The 19,971-nt window shown below is 34.7% G+C and overlaps 1 protein-coding gene and 1 pseudogene across 1 annotated transcript; both read left to right on the top strand.

Annotated features, from left to right (window-relative positions):
* The first annotated feature begins 2,762 nt into the window (after positions 1-2,762).
* On the top strand, positions 2,763-5,652 carry LOC120067955 (cation/H(+) antiporter 4-like). Its single transcript, XM_039019609.2, has 3 exons — positions 2,763-3,141; positions 3,231-4,235; positions 4,442-5,652. The coding sequence occupies exons 1-3, from the start codon at positions 2,896-2,898 to the stop codon at positions 5,558-5,560; spliced, it is 2,370 nt and encodes a 789-aa protein (XP_038875537.1). The 5' UTR covers positions 2,763-2,895; the 3' UTR covers positions 5,561-5,652.
* Positions 5,653-7,762: 2,110 nt separating this feature from the next.
* On the top strand, positions 7,763-9,484 carry LOC150038390 (cation/H(+) antiporter 4 pseudogene; annotated as a pseudogene).
* The last annotated feature ends 10,487 nt before the right edge of the window (positions 9,485-19,971 follow it).

Genomic DNA, 19,971 nt, shown 5'->3' with positions numbered 1-19,971 from the left:
CACTGTGAATTTATTTTAATTAACTTTTTTAATTAGTTTACTTTAAAATGCTTCAACAATTATTTTCTAATTTTCTTCTTAATGTTTTTATACTTCAATATATGTATAATGTTTTTAATAATTAAGAATTTATTACTCTTAAGACCTAAATATTGTAATATTTAAGTGGAAAGCTTAAGCTTATAATTTTTTATTTTATTTTTTTAATTATAAGATTAGATATTTTAATTATATCTTTGCATATAAAATATTGTTGTTTTATTAAGAAATTTTATAGTGTTTATTTTTAATAAAAAAAAAGTGTATTGAAAATGACCCGATTTAATATACAAAATTTTATAATGTTCAGAATAAAATTTTACAAAATGAGTAAATTAAAAAATAAAAATGAAAAATTTTTCCACCAGGAAACCCGATCCTCGCGAATTTCCCGGAGGGAATCCCCGTTTCAATCCCCGTGGAAAATTTCACGGGGATGGGAATTGAAATAAGAGGGCAAAGCTGGGGACGGGGAAGGCTTCCCCATCACCGCCCCGCCCCATGGACATCTCTAGTTATTGCTTTAGATTAACATTTGATATGTGATATTTAATCTTATGTTGATCGCTAAGAAGCGATAAGTTATGGTAGCTTGCGAATCAAATGCAATAAGTATTATTCTAACCAAGGATTGAATCAAATGTAGTTATGTGCTTGAAAATTAAATGTTCAACTTAACTTTGTCCTAAACCTTAATGCAATTAGGACAAACTTAAAATTGCATGCTTTTCATCAATTCAATTTAGATTAATTAGTTGATTAGAATGATTGATTGGCCTTTTCAATTAGTTTGGTTAGGTGTAAGCAAATATTTTATTCTGGTAATGAGAATTCGATGATCGAGTGTATTGAATAGATTTTCATAATAACCCAAGCTAGGTCCTTTTCACATATATTTCAATTTTCACTTTGTTCTGTTTACTTTTATGCTATTTAAATTTTATTGCAATCAATCAATCTCAAAACCCTCCTTTCGATTATCTAGAATTGTAAACCATTTAATTTGAAAACTCTTCGTTATTTTGAGTTCGACCCGTGCTACCATTACTGTAATACTAGGTAGAAACGGTTATATTATTTGATCTAGAATTAGGTGACAAATTTTGCCGACCACATGGTCGGTTAATGATTTCAATCATTGTTAATTAGTTATAATTATTATCATTATCTCAAATCAATATATGGTTAACAATGATTCAACCTTTTTGTTAAAGAAAAACCAGCAATTCAACTAATTTAGACATGTACAAGCTAAAACATGAGAGCATAACTCTTTGCTATAGTTTGTTTTCTCAAAAAAAAAAAAAAGAAAAGAAAGAAAGAAAGAAAGAAACCTCATTTGATATAGTTTAACTACTATATATAATACTTATGTTATACCCGTAGATCAAATTTTCAGTTGAAATCTTGAAATTTCGATCTAAATTTCAATATCGCGATAGGCTCGAAATTTCGGTAGAGGGTCAATTTCGATTTTCTCCAAAAGTATCTAAATTTCGAAAATTTCATTGATATTTTAAAATTTCCATTGAAATTTCAAAATTTTGAGTTTTTTAATTAATTATTTATTTTTTTACAACAATTGACTATGTTAGCTCAAGTGAAATGGAAGAAAGTTATTTCTTTTCTACACTACAAAGAAATCACATATTTTCATCAAATATTTTCTATTGAATTTTCACATTATTTCACCTTAAATTTGAATGAATGTGAGTTTTCATTTTCTCTCAAGCTCTATCTACTTGTAGAGTTTTCTTTTTCTTATTTATTTTCCATTATGTTGTGTTATGTTTAATGTTATGATTTTTCTATTGTTATTATGTTATGTTAGTTTAATGCTATGATTTTTCATTTTTGTATCCACTTCATTTTATAATAAATAATTTATAATTATTTTATATGCAAATATTTTATGTCCTATAAATTTGTAATTAATTTTCAATAATTTAATATTAATTTGTAATTATTATTTTTTATTTTTGTAAATTTTAGCTCTCGCATCTACATTTACATGGATATTTTACAATATACATCTAAATATTGTCTTACTTTATAGAAATAGTGATTAAAAATGGTCAATTATAGTCTAATTCAACCACAATTAAAGTTCATTATCTAAATATAACAAATTCCATAAATTTTTATAAAGTTTTTTTAAATTTTCATCGATATCGATATTTCCATCAATATTTCTATAAATTAGGACCTCGATATTTCCATCGAAATCAATATTTCAAACCTTGGTTATACCTTAATTAGTATTTGAATCTGTGTCTCTACATTTTTAACCAAATAAAACATCTCGACAAACAATGAAATATGAAAATGAAAGATTATCACATGAATTAAATAAAAAAAAAAAATACTATTATTAAGCAAAATAATTGACAGAATCTTGATGAATAGTTATCTATGAATTATTAATTGGATTCTCTGAAGATTTTTGTTATCTAAGTTAACCTTGGTGATATGTAGATTTTGTTAAAGTAACAAACTTCCAAAGAAGGAAAATGAAGGGAATGCGCAACACATGTTCATGTTTAATTAAAATGTCCAAATTTAGGTATATAATCCATCAACTGAAAACAAACAACCTCTTTCAGAACTACCTTAACTTATATCTAAAATCCTCTTTTATGTCTTTGGTTTTGCTTTTCCCTTGACGCGTTGTTTGGTTATAGGAAACTACTTATCTAGCAAACCCAATTTGAAAGGACGCCAACTTTGAAACCAAACAACACAAAGCTTTTTTATTTTTTTGTTCTTGCTCTTCCTTCTGATCATCTCTGTGTTATTTATTGCCTTTGTGTTATCTGTGGGGAGAAGAAGAAGAAGAAGAAGAAGAAGAAGAAGAAGATGAAGATGCATTCAAGACAAGACTTCAAACCGAATTCGATCTCGAATTCAACTTTAACTTGTATATATCTTCCACCTTTCACAAACTCAGGTGGTTTGTGGTCAAACATCCACAGCCCTCATTGGTGGCTCAATAATTCCTTGCCTCTCTTGGAGTTACAATTGGTCATGTTCTGTTTTTTCATGGCAATTGTTCATCTTCTTCTCAAGCGTTCTGGTGTCTCCAAAATTTCCTCTCAAATCATTGTATGTATAATTTTCATCTGTTGTCAGATTACTATATATATATACGCAAACAATAATAACATCTGGTTTGATATTTGCAATGGAAACAGACTGGTTTGATATTTGGTTGTTCATGGGGCAAGTTGGACAAAGGAAAGTTCAAACTTTTCAGGGTAGAGAGTGAAGAGATCCTGGGATTGTTTTCACATTTTGCATACATGCTGTTTATGTTCATAACAGCAGTGAAAATGGACGTGAGAATGACAATGAAAACAGGGAAAAGAGCATGGATAATTGGACTGCCTTCAATTCTTGTGCCTCTAACTTGTGGTCTTTTGGTGAGTTCTTTTCTATTGGAAGGGCTAGAAATTTCAGAAATAAGGAAGCTGCCTTTAATGGTTTCAATACAAAGTATGATCTCATTTCCAGTGATTGCTAGTCTTCTAAGTGAACTGAAGATTGTAAGCACAGAACTCGGTCGCTTGGGGCTATCCTCAGCATTAGTTGCAGACATGTTCAGCCAATGTGCAGTAGCCATTGCAAACCTAATAAGAATATCAAGAAAGAATGCTTCAAAAGGGTACTATTCAATTGGAGGATTATGTGTGCAAGTGTTTTTGGTGTCATTTTTGTTTAGGCCTGCAGTGCTTTGGATTGTGAAACAAACACCAGAAGGGAAGCCAGTTAGCCGCGGTACTACTCAAACTGTTTTTCTTGTGGTTCTTCTTTCTGCTGTTGCATCTTCTTTATTGGGACAACCAGCAATTGTCGGACCTTATTTGTTGGGATTGTCTCTTACTGATGGAGGTCCAATGGGATTCTCTCTTATTGAGAAGTTGGAATGCTTTGTTTCAGATATTTTCATGCCGGTTTTTGTGATTACTTGTGCTTTACAGGTTGATTTGTCTCAGATGTTATTCATTGCATATGTGGATAATTATACAAGAGTTAACATCATTCTTGCTCTTGTAACTTATTTTACCCAATTCTTCTGTTCCTTTCTTACTTCATTATATTGCCAGTTGAGCTTTAGAGACTCCTTGGTGTTATCCCTCCTTCTCAGCTCCAAAGGAGTTGTTGAATTGTCCTTCTGCACATTATTCACTGAATACAATGTATTATTCTGTCTTCCTCCCCTTTTCTTTTTTTCCATTTCTCTCTTTCTCTTTCGTTAACTAACTAAAGTTAAGAGACTTAATAGAAATTTTCTAAATACGGAGGAGATTAAACTTGAAAGAAAGACTACCTAGTTTTCATTTTTCTTTTAGTTGTTCATAGTGTAACGTTGTGTTTTTTTTTTTTTTTTTTAATGTGTTTGCAGATTATAAGCGATGGGATTCTAGCATGGTTTACAGTATTCTTATTACTACTTTCAATCTTTGTGCCAGCGACAGTGAAATGCCTGAATGATATTTCAAGGAAACAAGCAGGCAAACAGAACAGGAATATCATGCATTTGAGCCAAAACTCAGAGTTCAGAGTCCTTGCATGTGTTCACAAGAATGAAAACATCTATGGCTTCATTCATCTTCTCAACATCTCATGTCCAACACAGGATAATCCGATCGCAGTTTATGCTCTCCATCTGATCGAGCTGGTGGGGCGGACAGCTCCGGTGTTCATTTCACATAGAATAGAAAACAAGCCAATTGGGGATCAACCCTACTCAGAAAATGTGCTCCTTTCATTTGATCACTTTGAGAAGGAGAATTCAGGGTCAGTGTATGCTGAATGCTTCACCTCAATCTCACCACTCAAGTTCATGCACAATGATATATGCAAATTGGCAATGGACAAGATCACATCCCTCATAATATTGCCTTTCCACATAACATGGACAAGTGATGGACTTATAGACCAAGAAGACAACACAATGAGGAATTTGAATTGCAGTGTGATTGAGAAAGCGCCTTGTTCGGTAGCCATCTTAGCAGACAAAGGGCATTTAGGAAGCATTCCTTCAATGGCATCTTCAGGAGTGAAATGTCAGTATACAGTATGTGTGATATACATGGGAGGGAATGATGACAGAGAGGCAATTTCATTTGCAAAGCGTTTAACAAAGGACACAAGGATTGAACTAACAGTGCTGAAACTTGGGAGTTGTATGGAAGATCAGGGGACAAGTAAGTGGGAGAAAATGCTTGATTCAGAGGTTATCAAAGATTTCAAAATGACATGTTTGGGAGATGGGAGAGTGAGATTTTTAGAGGAAATAAGTGTAGATGGACCTCAAACAGCATTGAGACTTAGAGAAATGGTGAATGTATTTGATCTTATGATTGTAGGCAGAAGAAAAGGGTTGGAATCATCATCACCTCAAACTTCTGGTCTTAGTGAATGGAATGAATTTCCAGAGCTTGGAGTTCTTGGGGACTTGATTGCATCACTAGATAACAACACAAGAACTTCTGTCTTGGTAATACAACAACAGAAATAACTAATATATCCTCCTAAGTTCATGATCCAATTTTTTTGCAGTGGTGTGCTAACTTTGTAAACATCTTATAAGTTAATGAAAGGAAAGTTTATCTTCTCAGTTTAACTCATTTATATGGCATTATGATAGACAAATCCATAGATATTGGTTAATTTAATGTACCACAAAAAAAAAAAAAGACAAATGATTTAACAAGAGCGTCACGTGACAATGTAATTAAAATATTTACAGTTTTTAATGATCACTAAATATAAAATTTCGAGATATTTGAATCTCATACATGTAACCATACTGATGATTATATTTGTCACAAACAAGTGGATAAATAGAAACATAACCGCATGTCCTCATGTTTTAGCTGTATTTCTTAATGAAATCTGTTAAAAACAGACATACAAGAACATTTTGGCTGTCAATTTGAAAATAAAAATAACTGTCAAATCCCTTTTTGGAAGGGGCTTTTTTTGGGTTGCTTAACTTTCATGTTTGTTAAAAGACAAAAGCAAATTATATAAACAAAAAGAAGAAAAAAAAGACATATGTTGAATATATTATTTTGAAAGCAAAACCAAAATTTTGGTTGTTGGTTACTGATTGTGATGGGGGAGAAGATGATACAGTTGCATTCAAATACGACAAGTGCAATTTGTATAGATCTTCCACCTTATATAAATTCAAATGGTTTATGGGTTAAATTTAATGATCCTCAATGGTGGTTGAAGAATTCTTTGCCTCTTCTGGAGCTTCAGTTGATTTTGTTCTGTTTCTGCTTTGCAATTACATATCACCTTCTCAAGCGTTTTGGGGTCTCCAAGTTTTCCTGTCAAATTCTTGTAAGTATAAAACAACTTCCAAATAATTTTCTTTTTTCTTATGCAAAGAGGTTTAGTTGAAGGTGCGAATCCAAATATAGCAATCAGGCCATACCCAAAACATTAGCAGATATAGCACAATACAAAAGATTTTACAGATATAGCAAAGTTTAGATCTAGCTCTTGGAACATATGACCGATAGATTTTTTCATATTTGCAATTCTTTAAAAATGTTGCTATACACTTAGGTAACGTTTACGACAGGTGAAGCATAATACATCATTAGTAATCTGAAAAGTGGGTTCCAATTGATTTCGTTTGTTGTTAAACCTATGTTTCGTAATCTTAATGAACTATGGGGTCTGCCTCAAAACCTGTAATAAAAATGTACAATCTGATTGAGGAACAAAAAGTGCTCAATCGGATTGTGTTTGAAAATTATGTGGAACCAAATATCTTTACCATTACCATTATAGATGTTGTTATTGTAACAGTAGAAAAATTATGAATATTTCACATTTATTATTACCTTTACCATTATTGTTACAATTACCGTTAGGGTCAAATAACAAAGATAACAGTAACGGTAAAGATAACAATAAACGTGACAGATTTATAATTCTAAGTAAACACAATAAAAAACAATCCAATTACGTTCATGATTCAAACCCATTACAATGGATCCAATACCAAATTTCATTACGTGTTGCTAAACAAATTTCATTACGTGTTGCTAAACATTGCCTTAATTATTAGCCCTAAAAATGTTATCAATTACAATTAGTCTTAATTTTTAGTCCATGAACGAATCAGGTCGGGTTGGCTTTCGGGTTGTCGTGGAATGAATGGGAGGAGGCAAAACTAAAGTATTTGAACATGGAGGGTCAAGAAGTGCTTGTTTTACTGTCAGATTTGGGGTATTCATTGTACGTATTTCTATCTGTAGCAAAAGTTGATATAAGAATGGCAATGAGAACAAGAAAAAATTCATTGCTCATTGGAATTTCAGCCTTATTACTCCCTCAAATCATACAGAAATTGGCTAAAAGTATGGTTATTGATGACGACTGGGGCTTCACAAACGAACAAAGAGCCTACCTCCCCATGATGATTAGCTTTCATGCAATAACTGCATTTCCTACTGTTGCTTCACTTGTAAAAGAGCTTCATATTATGAACTCAGAATTGGGGCGTTTAGGCCTTTCCTCTGCCTTGGTCTGTGACATTTTTGGTTTCTTCCTTTTTACCATGAAAACCCGGATCGCACTATACCATATAAACCCTTCAGGCACCACAACTGAAGTGAGTTACCTTATAATGCTCATACTTGTGGCTTTCCTTGTGCTAAGACCTATAATGTTTTGGATCATCAAACAAACGCCTCAAGGAATGCCTGTGAAGAGGTTTTACATTGAAGGAGTTGTTTTCTTAGCTCTTTTATACGCTGTTTTGGGGACTTTTACAGGTCATTCTCCCATTATGGGGGCTTATGTTTTGGGGATGGCTATTCCTGATGGAGATCCTTTAGCATCAACTCTTGTGGATAAAATTGAGTGCCTTGTTGAAAATGCGTTTATGCCTATTTTTGTTGTTACCTGTGCTTTGAGAGCTGATTTGTCAAAGATTTCAGCCACTACGTTTGATGATCTTTACAATAAATTCCACATAATTCTGCTTTTTGTGGCCTGTACTGCCAAATTTTTAGCTTGTGTTTTGTCTTCTAAGTATTGCAAGTTGCCTTTCAAGGATGCTTTGGCACTCTCTCTCATTTTCAGCTGCAAAGGTCCTGTGGAATTGTTTTCCTACACAGTGTCCAGAGACTACCATGTATGTATATATGTATATGCTTCTTCTTTCATTCCTCATTTCTTATCTCTCTCTCTCTCTCTCTCACTTTCAAAATGTGCTAATAATTGCAGCGTTTATGGGAATTTCAATCAATTAATGCAGGTTATTGACAATGAGCTTTATGGATGCATCGTTGTTTGCATATTGTTTCTTGCAACCATGGTGCCAATTGCAGTGAAAGGGTTGTATGATCCTTCAAGGAAATATGCTGGTTATCAAAACAGGAACATCATGCATTTGAGTCGCTTCTTCGCCGAGCTTGGAATCCTCGCCTGCATTCATCATAAGGAAAACGTTCATGCCACTGCTCATCTATTGAATCTCTCGTGCCCTACAATCGAGAACCCGATCGCCGTTCATGTATTCCATCTCATCGAGCTCCCTGGTCAAATTGCTCCCATCTTCATTTCGCACAAACGGCAGAACAACCCCTTCGACAGCCACTCCTACTCCAGACACATCGTTCGTTCTTTTGATAAGTTTGAGAGAGACCATCATGGGACGGTGTATGTCGAATGCTTCACTGCAATCTCACCATGCACGGTCATGCACGACGAAGTATGCACCTTGGCGCTCGACAAGGTTGCATCGCTTATAATACTTCCTTTTCATATAACATGGACCGTGGATGGTTATATCGATAAAATTGACAACAAGATAAGAACATTGAACTACAGCGTCCTCGAAAGGGCTCCTTGTTCAGTCGGCATCTTCATCGACCGAGCAAAATTAGGGCGTATCGGAGCAAGGACGTTGTCATCGAGAATGGAAAGTAGATACTCAGTGTGTGTGATTTTCTTGGGAGGGAAGGATGATAGGGAGGCACTATCATATGCAAAACGCATGGTAAATGACTTGAGAGTGGAGCTAATGGTGCTCCGACTGCTAGCGCCACTAGAAGATGAAAATAGATCAAAGTTGGACAACAGTTGGGAACATATAATGGATGAAGAAGTTGTTAAAGATTTTAAAGGAAAGTGTTTAGGAGATGAGAGTGTTGTGTTTGAAGAGGAGGTTTGCAGAGATGGACAAGAAACAGTATTCATACTTAGAAAAATAGTAGATATGTTTGATCTTATGATTGTAGGAAGAAGCAATGGCTTAGAGTCACCTCAAACTACCGGTCTCGATGAATGGAATGAATATCCAGAGCTTGGACATCTTGGAGATTTGATTGCCTCAGCTGACTTCAACACTGGAACTTCTTTGTTAGTGTTACAACAACAACAAAGCTCACATGATACATCCAAACACATTCTTTAGAAAACAGTTCCTTTTTTTTCCCCATTTTTGTTATTATGACACTAAGGAAGATTTTAATTTCCAAGAGAAGAAATATATGCCAACTAAAACTAGCTAGGTCATGAAATGAATTAGGACATTTTTTAGTTAAGCCTAGTCAAAGAGAGGTGTGTTTATTTGTCTTTAACATTCATATAAATTCATTCATTATTTCATTTATTTTAATTCAAGGTAGTTGTAGGAATAACATTTTTTCCCTCGTTAGTGCATAACATGCATATATCAATAGTATATTTGATATAGTTTATATCTGATATATTACTCAACTGATATAATTTTGAAGTATATCAATTATTGTGAAATTAATTTGAATGGTTCAATTTTTTTTTGTAACCATTTTAAATGAATGTTGATAAGCCATTACAACATTAATGTTACACTTAAAGTTAAATTTTGAACGAATGTTAATATACTACTTATATACTTGAACAAATGAATTTCTTAAAAGAACTAAAATATTAATGATACAACCACTTTGAACGATTGTGTAACATATGTTCATTGATTTCAAGCTATACTAAACTTAACATCGGTAAGATGAATGATTGTCTTCTTCCAATATACATTTTTTTGGCTTGCTCTAAACTCACGAAAAAACTCAAAGTTGAAAGCGATCGACTAAGTTGTTGTAACGAAGTTGAAAGTGAAAGCATAATGTATAGACAAGCTAAAAGTAATCGCTCATTACTTGTCCCATGATTGATATCAATAACATTGAATGTTGATGGTATAATGGTTCGGTAGAGAATAGATGTTGATAGAGAATTGAACGACATATTGGTGTTGCGTTCAATGAAGTATTGTGGTTATTGAAGAGGAAGAACAAAAGAGACAAAAAGAAGACATTGAGAGTGAAACATTTAATATTGAGGGTTAAACTGGTATTTCACGTCTTAAAGGGTTAAAAAAAAAAAACGTGTTTTTAAAAAAGAGGTCAATGACATGGTATTGGGTTAGTTTGGGCAATTTTACGTAACTGTAGGGTTTTTTTTTTTAATTTCCTTTTTATTTTCACCATTTTATCCTCTCTTACTTTAGTCTTAAATCCAACTTAATGTTTCAATTTTAACCTAAAATGTGGAGAAAAATATATTAAAAGCCATAACCATATATTGGTGGCTATCAACCATTATAACAAAATTTTGAAAATTAAAAAATCTTCTCTTTTCATAAAAAAAACAGGCCTTTTTTCTTAATTGTCTTTTTATTAAAAAAAAAAAGGAAAATTGTAGGTTAAAAAAAGTATGGTATAGTAAAAAATCTTTTTTTGATCATTAATGATCTACCAATACTATAGTGATGGTCGAAAAATTCCATTTTTTGTATAGAAAACATAAATGTCTTTTTGTTCTTTTTTTTTCCTAATCCCATTAAACAGTACACCATAATTTGTGGTAAATTATTGAATGAAATTGTCATATTATTGTTGTCTCATAATTTCAGTTGTATTTCTAGATCAAATCACTTAAAACAAGGCATAAAATCATGAGTTAAAAGAAACCCATATCGCTGTCAATTTCAAATTACATGACTGTCAAATTCCTTTTTAGAGGGATGTTTTTTTCATCATTAGCTTTGTTGTTTGTTCAAGGAAAAAAACAAAAACAAATTATCTAACCAACACATAACATGTAAAAAAGACATGTTAAATATATAAATTTTGAAGAGCAAAACCAAAATTTTGTTTGTTCGTTTGTCATAAAAAAGACAATGCAGTTGAATACAAATTTGACAAGTACAATAATTTGTATAAATATTCCACCTTATATTAATTCCAACGGTTTATGGGTTCATTATAACGATCCTCAGTGGTGGTTCAATTCCTCTTTACCTCTTCTTGAGTTTCAATTGATTTTGTTCCGTTTTTCATTGGTATTTACAAGTCATTTCCTCGAGCATTTTGGTATCTCCAAGCTTTCCTCTCAAAATCTTTCAAGTAAAAAAACCACTTCCAATTCTTCCCTAAATTTCAATTCATTTTCTTAAATGGGTTTTCTTTTACAGATTGGATTGGCTTTTGAATGTTGTTGGAATCAATGAGAGGAAGGAAAAACAAAGGTTTTGAATGTGGAAAGTCAAGATGTGCTTGTATTACTTGCAGATTTTGGGTATACATTGTTCTTATTCATTAATTAAGATTCAATGATTCGTTTACAGACCAACAAATCAAATAATTAAGATTCAATTATTCATTTACAGACCAAGAAGGCAACACAATGAGGAATTTGAATTGCAGTGTGATTGAAAAAGCGCCTTGTTCGGTAGCCATCTTAGTAGACAAAGGGCATTTAGGAAGCATTCCTTCAATGGCATCTTCAGGAGTGAAATGTCAGTATACAGTATGTGTGATATACATGGGAGGGAATGATGACAGAGAGGCAATTTCATTTGCAAAGCGTTTAACAAAGGACACAAGGATTGAACTAACAGTGCTGAAACTTGGGAGTTGTATGGAAGATCAGGGGACAAGTAAGTGGGAGAAAATGCTTGATTCAGAGGTTATCAAAGATTTCAAAATGACATGTTTGGGAGATGGGAGAGTGAGATTTTTAGAGGAAATAAGTGTAGATGGACCTCAAACAGCATTGAGACTTAGAGAAATGGTGAATGTATTTGATCTTATGATTGTAGGCAGAAGAAAAGGGTTGGAATCATCATCACCTCAAACTTCTGGTCTTAGTGAATGGAATGAATTTCCAGAGCTTGGAGTTCTTGGGGACTTGATTGCATTACTAGATAACAACACAAGAACTTCTGTCTTGGTAATACAACAACAAAAATAACTAATATATCCTCCTAAGTTCATGATTCAATATTTTTGGAGTGGTGTGCTAACTTTGTAAACATCTTATAAGTTAATGAAAGGAAAGTTTATCTTCTCGGTTTAGCTCATTTATTTGGCATTATGATAGACAAATCTGTTGGGCTTGATATGAAAATTGGGATGAGAAATCACTGCAAACTTAAAACTGAAATTGATCTTTGCGCTTAATGAAAAACCAGGCCCGATGATGAAAACCAGATACCACCTGAGGAAAAACACTGAACTCAAACCAGTGTGCTGAAAGCACAATCCGTGTGAAGAATAATCTTTACCTTACATCTTGATGGTCGAGATTAGAGTTATGCACTTCTGAGATTTGAAGACCTTTAATGACTATTCCTTTCTTTTCTTTGTTGCAGAGAGAAAACGAGAGAACCTGAGGGAGAAGGCTGCCAGAAATTGCCTAGACGATGGAGGCTGCTATCGTCTAGTCGATTAGAGGTAAAGTAGGGAGTCGTCTAGATGATAAGGGAAGATTCGTCTAGACGATGAAGGCTTTACTGAAGATCATTTAGACGATGAGGTTCGAAGTCGACGATGGTCTACACGATGGAAGTTATGAGGCACACGATCGATGGCTAAATGGTATACGATAGTGTTGGGCCTGCTTCTTGTTGAATGAATATTAAAAGCCCAAATGATGAATACAGTGGCCCTGGTTTGATGATCCAATTCGTGAGTCCAAGAATTATGCCCCAAAAATGAATTTGGTTTGGTAGAGTTCTTGGCTATTGTTTGTTCATGAACTTCCAGCTGATGTGCTCCACTAACCTTTGCCTGATAGAAGTGAAATGAAAACTTATTCTAATGGGAATTTGTACAGAATTAATTTCTCTCTCTCTCTCTCTCTCTCTCTCTCTCTCTCGTTCTCTCTTTCGATATTGCAGAGCTTCTCTAACCCTAATCTTTTGTTTGTTTCGTGCGACTGCTTGAGTAAACGATTGGAGATAAAGAGCATGCAATCTTGTAAAAGAAAGGAGGAAGAAGAGTTCTACACAACGATATACGTGGTTCGGCAAATGATGCCTACATCCACGGGAAGGAGAGGAGAACTTATTCAAGAGCTAAGTCACATCTTTTCTTTTTACAGATTTCAAGCTTTCTTGAAGCTATTGCATGTTGTATGCTATGAAATTTATAAATGATGAGTACTTATACTATTTTCTGATACAAGTAGTTACAATAACAAACTGTAAAAAGTTAAAGAAATGTGAACAACTATTGAATATGTTGAATGTTTGAGCTTATTTTCTTAAGATAGAGTAAAGAAGATCAGGGAAGAAGATGAACACGATGTTTTACGTTATTCGACCAAGGATAGCCTATGTCCATGGAGAAGCTGATGATTTTTCTTATTCGAGGAGTTACAAAGATTATTACAAGATAAGTCTGATAGCTTTCTTGATCACTCTGTAATTTTTCACTCTCTTGCTTGTACATGTAATTACAAAACGTACATAAAGACAGCTTGTATGTAATTGATTTCTAACAACCTTGAAGTTGTTTTCATTTATCTGTAATAACAATCTCCACCTTGAAATAAACTTCAAGTGTTTCTTCAGCTTCTCTGAACTGATTGTCTTCTTCTTTAACCTTTGTCTCTCAGCTCAAACCCTATAATATCAAGGCACTTCTGAAGTTTGAGCTGAATGATAGTTTTTGTCAACATGTCGGAGGCATTCTCTGAGGTATGTACTTTCAGAACTTCAACTTGCTTTGCTTCTATCTGTTCTAGAATGAAATAATATTTAACATCTATATGTTTTGTTCTTTTGTGGTACTGTGGGTGCTTAGATAAATATATGGTGCTCTGATTGTCACAAAAGATTTTCACTGTATTCTGTTTGATCCTGAAATCACATAGGAGACCCTTTAGCCATAAACCTTCCTTTACTATCTCTAGAAGAGCAATAAACTCTGCCTCAGTAGTAGAAAGGGCTACTACTGATTGTAATGTAGCCTTCCAGCTTAGGACACACCTTCCATATAGAAAGATATAGCCTGATAAGGATCTTCTCTTGTCTAGATCTCCAGCATAGTCAGAGTCAACATACCCAATCAGCTCTGGTCTCTATCTGGAAGCTGTTGGTACATTAGTTTAGCACTAGAAGTACCTTTAAGATACCTCATTATCCACTTAGTTGCCTCCTAGTGCCTTTTACTCAGATTAACCATATATCTACTCACCAGACTTGTAGCATAGGCAATATTCGGCCTTGTAGACACCATTAGATACATTAAGCTTCCCACAACTTGAGAATAGGGGATAGTTGACATTACCTTCTGATGTTCAATTTCAGATTCTTTAGGTGAATTCTTTGCTGAGAGTTTGAAATGGTTAGCAATAGGAGTAGATATTGATTTTGCCTCTGTCATATGATACTTCTTAAGCAATTTCTGGTAATACTATGACTGATCAATGCTTAGAATACTTGCTTTTCTTTTTCTGATTATATCAATGCCTATTATGTTGGGGTTGATGCCCTAAAGTCTCGTGTCCTGTAGTTTATAAACAGTATGTACGAACACTTGTGTTGTTAATATATGATATTTACTTCACATCTTGTATTTTGCTCGGTTAATTGTTTTATTTGCTTTACCACAAACCAATAAACATAAAATCCCTAGTTATCTGTATGTAACTCAAGCATGTATGTGGTGACATACAATTGGATCATGTCTTGAGTGATAACCAAAATGGTCTGTAGTAAATGGATAAAGAAAGGAAACCTTATCCTAGTAACGCTACGGACACAGCCCGCTTTGTGAAATGGTCACAAGTGTTATGACTTGTCACAGATGGTCTGATCCTGATCATTCATGTTGGGGACATGCGAGTGGGGGTGTCCTATACAAAGAGTTTGTATAAGACCTGACCACGAAGTGTTAACGTCTCGTTATATAACACCATTCATGACAAAGACTTCACTTCACTAGGATGACCATAGGTAACATGACCTCAATGTTGAGTGGGTTGGGAACTCCTGCCATTGAGGGCGGTCCTTTGATTTATATGGGTGCGAATGGCCAGGTCACCGATTCAAACCTACCATTTTGAGGATTTGTTTGATTTGGGATTTGGGGACTCAGCTACACAAGATGGAATTCACTCCTTCCCTGAGGCAGGGGCAAGTAGATAGATGGCTCCCTTAAAAGCTGATTCTGGGGCTTGAACAATGTGGCGCCACACATCTTTTCTTGGCCCTAGAGGTGTAAACACATAGTTGGACTATGTTGTATTGTTCATTAGAGGAATTAGTGGTACTTAAGAAGTGAGATGTAACTACAGGGACAACATGGTAAATTGGCCCAGCTGTACTTACGAGCATCTGTGAAGGATCATCATACTCATGATTGGTTATATCCGATGGACACAAAAATATATCTGTGGTAAGAAAAGTTCAGCTATGGGTCTTTAGTGGAATCATTGACAGTTAACGGATGGTGGATCTCGTGGCTAAAGAGTTTAGTTACTATTCACGTACCGTTGGAGCTTTGAGCCACAAGTCCATTAGGTCCCCTGGGTAGCTTAGATAAAGTTAAAAACCAGTGTTTGACTTAATTTGAAATGTTCAAATTGACAAGAGGAAGTTCAATTATATATGATATAATTGGGATGGTTAATTATATATATGATATAATTGGCTAAATATATGAGATACATTATTTTGGAGGAAATTAGATATAAATATGATTTATATCAAGTAGAAGAGAAAATACTATAGTAGATATGTGATATCAAACTATATGATATAAATATAATATGATTATATTTATTAATTGATTGATTGATTAATTATATGATAATTAACCAATTTTTCCACGTTCGGATGTGGCTAATGGGCAGCGTTGGTTATGGTAACCGACAGATTAAAAATGAAAAGAGGTTTTCATTTTACATCGCGCATTTAATATTTCTTCTACTGCCCAAAAGAATTCGTGAAACGATTGCCCGATAGCCTATACGATAGTTGCTTCTCCGTTTAAACGATCGTCTACCTCATGATTTATCTAAATGATCGTATACGTTTTTCCTAAACAATCGTTAAGTTTTTCCTACAAGATCGTGTAGCTCCTCTATGCGATAAGCACTTCTTCTATACAATAGCACTGTTTTATCTCCCACTTGCTTATCATCTACACGACTCATTGTCCTCCGTCCTTTACCAAATTCACCAAAGCCCACCCTTTGGGTTTTCACTCCGAGAATACCCAGGGTTAATTAGTGGTGGTGTCTCGTTTCCGCGTTCGTGTTTCCATTGATCGTGCTGTTGCAGTCGAGGTTCTCGCTAGGTGTTGGTAGATTTATTAGAGGGATCCGCTGCATTGGGATTCTGAAGATCGAAGAAAGTCTTCAACTGTTATGGAACCCTTTCCCTTTTATTTATCTTGTTCTGGGCATGCGATAATTAGATTTATGTGCATAACTGTATGTCTTGAATGTATATCATTTGTATTTCGGTCACTGTGAAATCGGAGCGATCTGAACAGCTCATGGAACTCTTGGTATGAGATCCTTTATAGTATTCTTTTTTAATTGCCCATGTCTTTCATTTCAAATTCTTACTTGAATAAATCTTTGACTTTATTTAACTCTTTCATAGTTGCTCCTGATAATAGCATGTCATCCACATAGAGTAACAAGTAGATAGGATGAGTATAGATATCAGTGTTTATGTAAACACAACTGTCATAGGAGCTTTTATTAAAGCCATTTTTCTGCATAAAGTCACTAGATCTTCTGTTCCAGCACCTAAGGGACTGTTTAAGGCCATAGATAGACTTTTTAAGTAGGTAAACATAGTCTTATTTCCCTCTGACCTCATACCGGCTTATATAGATAACTTCCTCTAAGAAGCCATGTAGAAAAGCTGTTTTAACATCAAGTTGCTCCAACTCTAGGTTATTCTGAGCCACAATAGACAATAATAGTCTGATAGAAGTCTGCTTGACCACTGGAGAAAATATCTCATTGAAATTAACACCCGACCTCTATGTAAAACTCTTAGCTACCAACCTAGCTATATATCTAGGTCCTTGATCATCAGGGAAGCCTTCTTCAATTTGTACACCCATTTGGATGCAATTGGCTTGCAACCTTTTGGCAAAGGTGACAACTCCCAAGTGTTGTTTCTTACTAGTGAATCAACTTCTTCATTCATTGCTTTTATCCACAACTTAGCTTTAGGATAGCTCATTGCTTCTTCAAAGGTTGAGGGTTCTGAATCATTACATAAATCTGAAGCATTTAAAGCTAAGTAGTCATCATACCTTGAAGGTGGCACAATAATTCTTCTTTGTCTATCTCTAGCTAGGCTGTACCCCTTCAAATCTGTTCTTCTTGCTCAGGATCAGTAATAGCATTTTCTACTTCTTCTTCAAGATGAGGTAGTTGATCAAAAGGTGATTCAGAGTTGGAAGGATCAGATCATACCTTGAAGGTGGCACAATAATTCTTCTTTACCTATCTCTAGCTAGGCTGTACCCCCTCAAATCTGTTCTTCTTGCTCGGGATCAGTAATAGCATTTTCTACTTCTTCTTCAAGATGAAGTAGTTGATCAAAAGGTGATTCAGAGCTGGAAGGATCAGAACTAGGGTTAAGAACTTGCACCATCTCAATTTTATCATTTTTCTTTTGAGGTGATGTAGCATTAGAGTTAGATCCCTGCATATACGTTTCATCCTCCCTGAAAACAACATCTCTGCTGGTTATACATCTCTTCTCTGTAGGGTGCCACATTCTAAACCCCTTAACACCTTCTGTGAAGCCTAAGAACATACATTTCACAGCTCTGCCAGCTATTTCCCTTTACTCTGATGAACAAAACCAGTGCAACTAAACACCCTTAGGTTATTTAGGCTAGGAGGATGTTAGGTCCACCTTTCTTCAGGGGTTAGAAGGTTAAGAGATGCATGGGGTCATCTGTTTAGTGTATAGACAGTATATGAGGCTGCTTCTGTCCAAAATTTCTCAGGAAGTATAGCATCTGCAATAGGCTTCTTACTCTCTCCATTATAGTTCTATTCAATCTCTTTGCCACCCCATTTTACGGAGGTGTATACCTAACTGTCTTGTGTCTAGTAATACCATGCTGTCTACAAAAAGCATTAAACTCCTTTGCACAGTACTCAAGCCCATTATCAATTCTTAGACACTTAATTTGACAATTAGATAATTTTTCACCCATAATCTTCCATTCTTTGAACTTTTCAAATACTAAATCCTTAGATTTAAGGAAATAGATCCAACACTTTCTAGAATAGTCATCAACAAAGGTTAAGAAATACCTAGCTCCACTAAAGGATTGGAAAGGTGAGGGACCCTATAGGTCCGAATGCATATAGTCAAGGATGGCCTTGGTTGTGTGCTGAGCCTTCACAAAACTTTGTATTGTAGTCTTCCCTATCATACAATGTTCACAAAAGGATAGGCTCTGATGAATTCCCTTAGGTAGAATTCCCTGACTAGCAAAAGCTTGTAGACCTTTGGTACCAATGTGTGAGAGTCTTTTGTGCCAAAGATCTCCTTCAGTGGGCTGCTTCTGAGTCACAATCAAAGTTGAGTGTATTTTCTAAACTCCTTGAACAACATATACACTATTAATCTTTACCCCTCTGAGAATAGGCTTACTGTTCTTCAAAACTTCACAGTAGCCTTCCTTTCCCCTTTATTCACAGCCAATAGAATCGAGCATGCCTAGTGAAATCAAATTTATCTTCAGCTTAGGCACATGTCTGACATTCCTCAATAGTTTGTCTGTTTCATCTTCAAGTTTAAGTGAAACAGAGCCAATCCCAACCACTGGACATGAGTTATTATTACCCATGTAGACAGAACCTCCATCCAACTCTCTATAAGTACTGAACCAGTCTTTGTAGGGTGTCATGTGGAAAGAAGGCCCTGAGTCTAGAACCTAATCTAGGTTCTTATTAGTTTCTTTATTTGCCTTCCAATTTTAGGTAGCTAAAGCATCTGAAAAGAAGTAAGAATCCTCCCAAACTGAGGCTTCACCTGGCTAATTAGGTTGGACTTTCTGTTAAGGTCGTGGTTGTCTGTTTTTTTGCTCATTCTTCCACTTTGAAGTTCTTTGTAATATTTACATCTAACCTTGGATTTTTCTTTCCCCTCTTCTGTTGAGTTTTGTTTTCCTTTTTCCTTATTATTCTGCTTTGACTTACCAAATAAACCCTCAACACTAGGCTTATCTTCCTTGCTAGTCAGAAGCTCCATCTATATGATTTTAAGAGTTGAAATGATAATATCAGTAGTTAGGGAGTCTCTCCCATATTTAGGGTAGTCTTTACATCTTTGTAGGAATCCGACAATGAGTTTAGAAGCACAAAGGCTTCATTATCTACCCTAATCTCTTCTCCTTGAGTCTTGAATTCAGTAGTTATCCTTTTGAAGTCATCTAGGTTCTCTGTCAAGGATTTAGAAGCACTTATCTTGAAGGTAAAAAAACCTTTCCCATAGGAAAAGCTTATTGGGCAGATTTTTAGTCTCATAAAGCTCATTTAACTTGCTCTACATCTTGAAGGCTGTTTCTTGATCGATCACTTGTCTTAGAACACTGTCAGACAAATTTAAAACAAGTGTACCATGATCAATTAGCTCCATGTTCT

The sequence above is a fragment of the Benincasa hispida genome, chromosome 1 (assembly GCF_027475165.1).
Source record: "Benincasa hispida cultivar pf3 chromosome 1, pf3_genome.v1.1, whole genome shotgun sequence".
Taxonomy (NCBI): domain Eukaryota; kingdom Viridiplantae; phylum Streptophyta; class Magnoliopsida; order Cucurbitales; family Cucurbitaceae; genus Benincasa; species Benincasa hispida.
This window is presented reverse-complemented; position numbering and strand designations above follow the sequence as displayed.